Genomic DNA, 10,227 nt, shown 5'->3' on the forward strand with positions numbered 1-10,227 from the left:
TGCCCATTGTTTAATGAAAGCCCCCACAATGCCAGAACTTGCCGAGACCAGCTTGTGAGCTCGGAAATGTGCTGAAGAGAAATATGACTTTGATGAATAGATTTGAAAAATAGACGATGATCTCGTGTCATCATGGTCTCTGTTCCACATACTCAACTCTGCCGTCACTAAACTAGTCGCTGTTTTGCGATGATCGCTGGTTGGCACAGACTTGGTGGGCCGAAAGGGCGCTGTATCTCCACAGTCCCAAATCTGCAGTTTAGTTTTGGTAAGATCGGGAATAATCCCAAAACCTTGTCTGGTTCCATCTTCCCCCTGAGAGAATCACAGAATTAAAGATTGTAATTTTTCCTGTAAGCTGTACACTTCTCACTACAAAACAGACAAAGATGCTGGAGTAAAATGCATTTCGTTGTCTCTGTACTGTACACTGACAATGACAATTAAAATTGAATCTGAATCTGAATCTGAATCTGAACTGAGTTGGTCAGGCAGCATTTCTGGAGTCCATGGATAGGTGATGTTTTGGGTCGGGCGCCGAGTGTAGGCGATGGGAGAAAGTTAGAAGAGAGATGGGGGCAGGACATAGCCTGGTAAGTGATAGGTGGATAGAGGTGAGGGGGGTTTCTATAGGCAGATGGTTGGACAAAGATAAAAACCAGAGATAAAAAGGAAATACAAGTATGTAAAGAGATGAGAAACGTAAAATATGACTCCTAGGCTAGGGGATTGAAGAAGGGTTGAAACCCAAAGCGTCACCTATCCATGTTCTCCAGAGATGCTGCCTGACCAAACCAGATGTATAGTCCTGAGACACCTTGAATCAAAGATCCTCTAGGATCTTTGCCTTGAATTGCCAGCAGTATATTTGCCTTGAATTGCCAGCAGGAGGACTGAGTACTCAGCCAGGCTAGGGGGCAGCAGCGTGTCGCTTTCCGGAGGCAGCACCACATTGATGGCCAAAGATTCAGTGGGAGGACTCGGTGATCAGCGCTGCCGGGAGGGGGCAGCAGTGAGTCGATTTCCCATGGCAGCAATGCAGTGATCAGCTGGGCCAGGGGGGGCAGCAGCGAGTCAGCTTTCTATGTGTTGACCGCTGGAGGACTGAGTGGGAGGACTCGGTGATCAGCCGGGCCAGGGGGGGCAGCAGCGAGTCAGCTTTCTATGTGTTGACCAAATATTATAGAGGAGCCTCTATAATCTTTTGTGTTGACCGCTGGGAGGACTAAGTGGGAGGACTCGGTGATCAGCGCTGCCGGGGGGCAGTAGTGGGTCTAGTTCCCATGGCAGCAGTGCAGTGATCAGCCGGGCCAGGGGGGGCAGCAGTGAGGCAGAGCTCGGCCGCCTGTTGCCCGGTTGATGGCGGGAGGAGCGCGGCATTACCGGTGAGGGAAGGAGGGAAGGAGGGAAGGAGAGGGAGGTGAGGGAGGAGAGAGAGTGGGTCAGGGAGGTGGGGCGAGGGAAGGAGGTCGGGCCCGGCGGCGTTCACCCTCTCACGGGGCCAGGCCATGACATTGGGTGGTCGTGGCCGGTCGTGGAGGGTCGTGACTGAGAGGCACTGCCCCCTCACAGCGTTGTGAATGGGGACAGATTCACTCCACTACAGTGGTGGCGAGGTTGACTGGCAGCTCACATACCCCTCATCCTCACCCCTCGCCACTCTTCACCCTCATCGTTTCATTCTCATTGCCCCCCCTCTCTCTTTCGTGCCTCAATTTATCTCGTCCCTCATTCTTTCTCATCCCCATCTCTCATGTATCAATTAACCCTCTCCCCGCCCTCTCAGCCCCCCATCTCTCATGCGTCCATGCTCTTTCTTTCTCTCATCCTCCACTCTCTCACCCTCACTTGATCTCACTCATGCCTCTAATCTCTTTCCCATCCCACTTTCTCTCTCTCACCCTTCTCTCTCATGCCTCCATTTCTCACCCCTCTGTCTCTCTCAACTCTCTTTCTCAACACCCTCTCCCCACCCTCCATCTCTATCCCACCCCTTCATATCCGTTGGACTAGTACATGGACAGGTTTAACGGGAAATACACCAAATGTCGGCAGGTGGGACTAGTGTAGATGGACTATCTTGGTCGGCATGACATGTCGGGCCGAAGGGCCTGCTTCTGTACTGTATAACTATAGTGCAATAAGAACTTCACACAATACTCCAAGTGTGGTGTCATCATTGTTCAGTAATGTTGCCACATGTATATGCTCCATTTGTATATGCTCTGGCCTATGAATGCCTGAATGCCATATGCCTTCTTCAACTGCGTGTTATGGCTGTCAGCTAAATTTTGTAAATCCTTTGCTCTCCACCTATCTCACACTCTTTTAGGTCAATCTTGGTGCTGGACTTTATACTAATGCTCTCTTTAGAAATAGCTTTGAATTGAAATAAGAGGGGCGGTACAGTGGCGCAGCAGCACCTCTGCCTTACAGTGGCAGAGACCCGGGTTCAAACCTGACCATGGGTGCTGTCTGTATGGAGTTTGCACATTCTCTCTGTGATTGCGTGGGTTTTCTCTGGGTGCTCCGGTTTTCTCCCACACACCAAAATCTTACAGGTTTGTAGGTTAATTGGCTTCTATTAATTGTAAATTGTCCCTAGTGTGTGGGATAGTCCCAGTGTACGGGGTGATGGCTGGTCGGGCGGGGATTCGGTGGGACGAAGGGCCTGTTTCCACGCAGTATCTATAAAGTAAAATCTAGAGGCAGTGTAACTAAGCCTTTTAAATGCTGATGTGTTTTATAAGGGATACAGTTATTTTAAATTAAATGTTAGCGGAAGAAGTTTTGTTTTTTTATTTAATTTTTAAATTCTTGTGTCACACTTTACCATTTTTTTTTGAAGGTTTGGACATTATGCGATGCTAATCATCTCTTTGATCAAACCATCAGGCATTGGTTTTTGTTGAGTGTTGATAAAATAATCTCTGAAGATGGAGTGGGGTGAGTTTAACTTCTGTTTTCGTTTGGACCATGTTTTGTTATTGATTCCTCTGCAGCTTTAACTGATGCATACCTAGGGATGGTTAAGCACTGAAAGTAACGTCTGTCGTTATTGGGAGGTTGGAGAAAGCAAATGTTCTGTTTAGTGAATATATTAATATAGCTAAACCACCGATTTTCCAGCAACCAGTGATCTGGTACTCCTTTAATCCAGACAAAATCATTCCCTGGATGTCCCCCTGAAAATATGTTGCCTAGGCTGGGTGAGGCGGCCAATCTCAACCTCACAGGGACTTCCACGCCAATCAGCTGGTCGAATTTGTATCTCTGGATCTCCAGCCCGGCCAGAGCTGGCAGATCCGTTCCCATAGCCGACTTCCAAGGCCAACTTTGCGGGCCAGTATCTCGTCTCCCTCAAGCCATGACCTCTGTCGGTCAGGCAAAACAGATAATCCAGCAAAACTCTGGATGTCAGATAATCGGTGGTGGACCTGTAGTGCATTGTAGAAGACACAAAATGCTGGAGTAACTCAGTAGGGCAGGAAACATCTTTGGAGAATATGGATAGGTCACGTTTTAGGTTGAGACCCTTCTTCAGACTGAGAGTCAGGGGAGAGGGATAGTAAAGATATGAAAGGGTACAAAGAGAATGTAAGGTGTGAAAAGGACAGATCAAAGCGAACAATGATCAAGGAATTGTAGAATGGTTCATTGTTGGCTGAGGGAAAGTTGACAACGAGGCATTCGATCAGTAAAATTAATCAGGAGGACTGAAACTAGTCGGAGAACTAGGTGGGGGAGGGACGGAGAGAGAGGGAAAGCAAGAGTTACAAAGTAAGAGAAATCAATATTCATACTACTGGGTTCTAGGAGGTATTTGTTGGGAGCGTCTGATTTTGGCTCCTATTTAAAAAAACTGTTGGTTGAAAATAATCCATTTCAAATGTAAAATATATTTAACATTGTGCCCTTTTTTGCTTTGTCGTTTTAATTTAGTCCTTCCCACTTCAAAGAATAATTTTCATTTTGCATTCACTCCCTACTTGCTGGCACAGTTTCTTCCCAGCTGTTTTCAGGCAACTGAACCACCCTATCACCAACTAGTGACCAGTCCTGACCTACCTCATAGGAGACCTTCGGACTATCTTTAATCAGGGCAACACATGCGGTAGAGTTGCTGCCTTATAGTGCCAGAGCCCCGGGTTCCATCCTGACTATCGAAGGTGTCTGTACGGAGCTTGTATGTTCTCCCTGTGACCGCGTGGGTTTTCTCCGGGAAGCTCCAGTTGCCTCCCACACTCCAAAGACGTACAGGTTTGTAGGTTAATATGCTTCTGTAATGTGTAAATTGTCTCTAGTGTGTAGGATAGTGCTAGTGTATGAGGTCGCTGGTCGGTACGGACTTGGTGGGCCGAAAGGCCTGTTTCCATGCCGCATCTCTAACCTAATTGGACTTTACTAGACTGTATCTTGCACTAAACGTTATTCCCTTTATCCTGTATCTATCTGTGGACAGCTTGATTATAATCATGCATGGTCTGTCCACTGACTGGATAGCATGCAATAATAAAAGCTTTTCACTGTACCTCTGTACACGTGATAATAATCCTTCTCGCCCTGCAAACTAAACTCTAAATCATACTGCTAACTGAATGCTAAACTCCAGACTGAAATGGGCCTGTTTACTAATGGTGGAAAAGGGTAGTGATAGGATAAAAATTTAGTTTAGAGAAACATCCTTCTACTCCTTCTCGCACCTGTTCCTGCAGTTACCAAATCTACAAACCTGATAGATAGGAGGTGATTGCTGGTCGTGTGTTGTTGCATTCGTAACTCTAAATCATACTGCTGAAAACAACAAGTTTGCTGAATGCTAAACTCCACACTGACAGCTGGAATCAGTACCCGGGAGCGTTGAATACCAAGAGTGATGAAATGGGCCTGTTTACTAATGGTGGAAAAGGGTAGTGATAGGATTTGAGTGATTGTAAATTTAGTTTAGAGAAACAGCGACAAAATTATGACCTTTGGCCTACTGAATCCACACTGTCCAGCGAACACCTGTACACTAATTCTATCCTACACACGAGGGACAATTTACAGAAGCCGATTAATCTACAAACCTGCACGTCCATGGAATGTGGGAGGAAACCGGAGAACGTGGTCACAGGGAGAACGTGCAAACTGTACAGACAGCACCCGAGGTCAGGATCGAACCTGGGTCTCTGGTGCTGTAAGGCAGCAATTCTACCGCTGCGCCACTGTGCTGGCACTGCTAACTTTGTAAAGTTAGGTTGTGCAGCAAAAGACAAAGTGGGGTTAAACCAACTTTTAACCAGTGTTGAGTTCTCAGTTATTTACCATCCATATTAATTACTTCCCAGACGAAGGGACTGAAGGTATTGCAATCAAATTTGTGGATGATAACTAAGATAAACGGGAAAGCAAGTTCAGAGAAGGATGTAAAGAATTGAATGAGGAACCAATTGGTACATAAAAACTACTCTAATGGTTTGAAAATATAATCTTCATGCAAATAATAAAGAATAGATATGATGCATCAAAATGTTAATTAAATATTGAATGCTATTTTAGTTGACGTTTCTTCTCTTAGGAATAATGGTTCATTTTTGTCAAATAAAAGTCCACTCTAATAAGTTCATTAGTTCTAGGAGCAGAATTAGGCCCATCTAGTTTACACTGCCATTCAATCATGGCTGATCTATCTTTCCCTCTCAACCCATTCTCCTGCCTTCTCCCCATAACCCCTGACACACTTAGAAATCAAGAATCCATCAATTCGCACCTTAAAAATATCCATTGACTTGGCTTCCACAGCTGTCTGTGGCAATGAATTCCACCCTCTGACTAAAGAAATTCCTCCTCATCTCATTTCTAAAGGTGGGTCCTTTTATTCTGAGGCTATGACCTATGGTCCTAGACTCTCCTACTAATGGGAACATCCTCTCCACATCCACTCCAGGCCTTTCATTATTTGGTACATTTCAATGGGGTCCCCTCTCACCCTTCTAAACTCGAATGTAACGTTTAGATCTTCACCCAAAAAAATCAGGAAATTTATGAAACTTAATGTCATATTTTGATGAGCCACGTTGGGATGCTTTTATTTCTTTAAATGGGAGAGTTAAATGCAGTTCTCTTAATTTACTTGGCACAGTCATGAGCATTGGAGTTATTGCTTTTTCTGTTGTTTTAGGATCTTGGGTTTGTTGTGAGAAGATGGCTGTCCTCCATGGTGGCTTTCTCTTGGCTCAGAAGAGAACTGAACCAGCAAAGCTTTTGGAAATGAAGAAATCTGACTGGGCAACTCTGGGAAAGCCGATAGTTAATGCTGTGCGTGAGATCTGTGCCGGTGAGGCTGGTGTGGTGCAGGGTCCTGGAGAAACTAGGTTGTGGCAGAAGAAAGTGCTTGCATATGTGTGGGCAAAGCTGCTAAACCCCACCTCAAATGAACCTAATGTGAAGGAGAAGGTGGATACTGAGAGTGACCAGAGATGGAAGGAAGACCTCTTCTTTCCAGCAGAAAGCATGATTCCAGACATAAATCACACCGTCTTATTTGAGCTGGTAAAGTCCTTGGGGGCTTCCGAAGTCTTTGTGGAATTGCTCTCTGCGTTGCCAGCAGGCACGTGCCACCTGGAGGTGACCCGCTTTGTGGACCATGTCCTTGATGGGACTACTGATGAAGATGTGGCCACCTTTCTCGACGTGTGGTGGGAAGCACTGAAGCTGTACGAAGGGCCGAGGGATGAAATTGTTAGAACATTTGGCGACGAGGTTAAAAAATACCTCGCACGTGCGTCCGATGTATTCTGCCGTTCGTCCAAAAGAATCAGACTAGATCCCGATGTGTCGCTGCTCCCTTCCATTAGTTCCCCTGGATCTTTAAGTAACCTGTCCATTCCTTGCCTATTTCTCCATGGACTTAGAAAAATGAAAGCTCGTGTCACACCTTATGATTATAAATGCTCTGCTATAACAAAGTTGACGGATACCTTACGCAAGTCACTCCTTTCTGACGGTGCCATTGAGCATTCTGCTGAGGTTTATTTGCAGAAACTGTCTGAACTGATTGTATTAGGTAATCCTAAAGCCCAAACACTTCCAGTTGCAGAGAACTTTGTACGGATTGTAAAGAACGCAGAGAGGGAGCTGGGAGCCCCATACCAAAAGTCCGCTTTCCAATTGCCACAGGGTGAATTAGCTCAAGGGATTGAATTACTTGCAGAAATCTTCCGGTCATGGGCACCTGAAATTCAGACTGAATCGAAGAAAGACACCAACATTGAGAGGAGAAGCCTTGCTCTGTATAGAACGGTGGAAAGTTTGAAATGCCTAAATCAAGTCAGTCCATTAATTCAAAATGGCGACATGATACCTCAAAATACAAAGGAAATTCTGTCTGATTTCATACTGAGTTCATGCTCCTTTGTGCGGAAGTGTGACTCCTACGTATCGTTGGATGATGCTGCTACTGTTGATAAAGTGAAGATGTCTGTGGCTTTTGCCATAATTAACAATAGAATGGAAAGGCATGCGGAAGTGTGTGAAATATTTGCGTCAACTCCCGGTTGGGCTTTTGCCGAGAGTGGGTGGCTTAATTGCCTGGAGAGAAACGGAGAGGTTTTTCGGAGCACTGATGTAGTTTTGAAGTTAGCTGGGATACTTAAAGACAGGTCATCCTGCACTGCCACTGCCCAGTCAGAGGTCAAACGATTCAAGAATGTGGTTTTGGATTGTCTGTCTGCTCTCCCCCTCTTGGACAAAAACAAAGCTCTTTTGGGGGTGCTGCATGCCTACGGAGGCCAAGGACTCTGCCGAGATGGAGGGGCTATGAAGGAGTGGTTCGAAGAAGAGGTGAACATGGTCTTCAATTGTATTACCCAGAGTGAGACTGTAAATAGTATTGATAAGGCAGTCACTGCCGTCGTAAGGGTTGCTTTTCTCAATCCCGAGACCACCCTGCAGAAGATGTGCCACTTGGCTGCTGTGAATCTGGGAGCTCATCGGCTATTTAGCCAGATCCTGAAGAATCTACCAGCGCTGTCTCATGAAGACGACCGGTCCTCGGAAGGGATAAACATCTTGGCCGTGTGTCTCTTGGAAACCACCGTCGACAGCCTTGCCACCGCCAAGGCGGAGAATCAGTTCCTCGAGTTCCTGACATCTCTGATGGAACCAGGAGAGATGATCGATCCAGAACTTCCACGCCCACTTCTCCAGCCCGCCCAGGTCGTAAAGATATTTGTTCTTCCTTACCTGACCGGAGGTGACTCTAATATCGTGTTTCCCCTCAAGCTTCTCAACAGGGCTCTAAAAATGCCCGTGACTGATGATGGGACCAAGGAGCACTGGCTCCTGGCCTGTTGCCCGTTCCCTCTCGTCTTTGCTCTCTCGCAGCTCCTGGACAGGTGCATCTTGTGCTGGGAGGAGGACAGTGCCGATATGTCTACTCGCGTTTCCATAGAAACGAAGAGTCTCCTCACGCAGACGTTGGAAATGGTCTGCGATGCTGTCGAACAGATCATTTCCGTAAACCCAGAGACATGGTCAACCTCTGTACATTGGCTGTACAGGAAAGCCGAACAGTTGGACTGGACTGTACGCCTTTGCTTGAAGAGCATCTTTGGCGGACATTTTAAGTTCGAGGTGCCTGCCACACTGTTTGAGGTGTGCGACCTCTCGGATGATGGCTGGTCACCACTGAACCTTCCACAGTATGGTCCAGGCACGGGGCTGCTGGCCTGGATGGAGTGCTGCAGTGCTTCTACACACATGATGGACCAGATGCTCTCCCATCTAATAATAGACTCCAAGAACGTGGAGGAGGTCAACATGTTCAGCAAGGGCTTTCTGGTCGCACTGATTCAGCTCCTTCCTTGGTGCAGTTCCAGCGAGTGGAAGCGCCTCAACCACATTGTGAGGAGCCTCCTCCAACGGGAGTTGCTTCACGTGCCGTTTACCCTGGAATACGTCCACTACCTGCCGCTTCTCAACCTGCAGCCCTTTGCACATCACCTGCAGTTCTCTCAGCTTCTTCTCCGAGCCTTCCAGCTCATCTGCAGCCACGGCTGTTCCAACTGGCTGCCGCCCGCGGGGTGGACGCACGTGGCAAGGCAGTGTGCCAGCAGCATGTCGGACATCTTGGAGTCCGTGAAGTGCAAGCTCAAAGGACTGGGAGCTCAGAACCTGGACGCAAACCAGGAGGCCCTCTTTGTAATCATGCAGCTTTTTTTGTCACGTCATTCACATAATGGTCATGATGCCCCCTGGGACCTCTGATTCCCTGTACTACGTATCTCTGGAGCTGCTCTCACAGTACGAGACTCTGATGTCGGCCAATACCTCCACTAGCGGGCTATTGAACAAGGCCAATGAAAAGCACTTCCTCCATTCCATAGCTGAGAATCTGGTCAGTGAAGAACAGCGGTCAATATTGTTGCAGAAAATCAGTAAAATTTGTTAAACTGAACATTGCCTGAAGACTGAAGAAGGGTCTCGACCCGAAACATCACCTGTTCCGTTCCTCCAGAGATGCTGCCTGAGTGGCCGAGTTACTCCAGCATCTTGTGTTAGCTGCGGTGTAAACCAGTATCTGCGGTTCCAGTTAACATTGATAACAAGTGTATCACATTGCTGAAGGAGTTTTTCATTCTATTCAAATAAAATAAACCTTTGATTTTTTTTTTTGGCGTCTAATTAAAATCCTTGCTTTGCCTTTGCTCTGTTTTCTCGAGATAGACACAAAGTACTGGAGTACCTCAGCGGGTCAGCCAGCATGGATAGGAGATTTTTCACATCGGGATCCCTTCTGAAAAAGTCTGAAGTCTTAAGGGTCCTAACCCAAAACGTCGCCAATCCTTTTTCTCCAGAGATGCTGCCTGACCCGCTGAGTTACTCCAGCACTTTGTACTATCTTTGGTATAAACCAGCACCTGCAGTTATTTTGTTTCTACACTCTGTTCTCTCTAGGTCTGATTAGTTCTTTGAAAGTATAGAAACGGAAAATGTTGCCAGTGAACAATACTCTCTGGCATAAGGCAGCATCTCTACTGTTGCTGCCATACAGTGCCACACACTGGGATTCCATCCTAACTACGGGTGCTGTCTGCATGGAGTTTACGTTCTCCCTGTGACCGCGTTGCGCTCCGGTTTCCTGCCATGTCCCAAAGACATGCGGGTTTGTAAGTCTTCTGTAAATTGTCCCTAGTGTGTTGGATGTGAAATTGGGGTAACATGGAACTAGTGTATGAGTGATCG

General features: G+C 46.7%; 1 protein-coding gene across 1 annotated transcript; it reads left to right on the forward strand.

Annotated features, from left to right (window-relative positions):
• Positions 1-1,260: 1,260 nt before the first annotated feature.
• On the forward strand, positions 1,261-10,227 carry gemin4 (gem (nuclear organelle) associated protein 4). Its single transcript, XM_055657533.1, is given in 4 exon segments — positions 1,261-1,385; positions 2,849-2,946; positions 6,164-9,198; positions 9,200-10,227. Coding segments are annotated over 3 exon segments (3,279 nt in total). The 5' UTR covers positions 1,261-1,385; positions 2,849-2,936; the 3' UTR covers positions 9,434-10,227.

This window comes from Leucoraja erinacea, chromosome 28 (genome assembly GCF_028641065.1).
Source record: "Leucoraja erinacea ecotype New England chromosome 28, Leri_hhj_1, whole genome shotgun sequence".
Lineage (NCBI taxonomy): Eukaryota > Metazoa > Chordata > Chondrichthyes > Rajiformes > Rajidae > Leucoraja > Leucoraja erinaceus.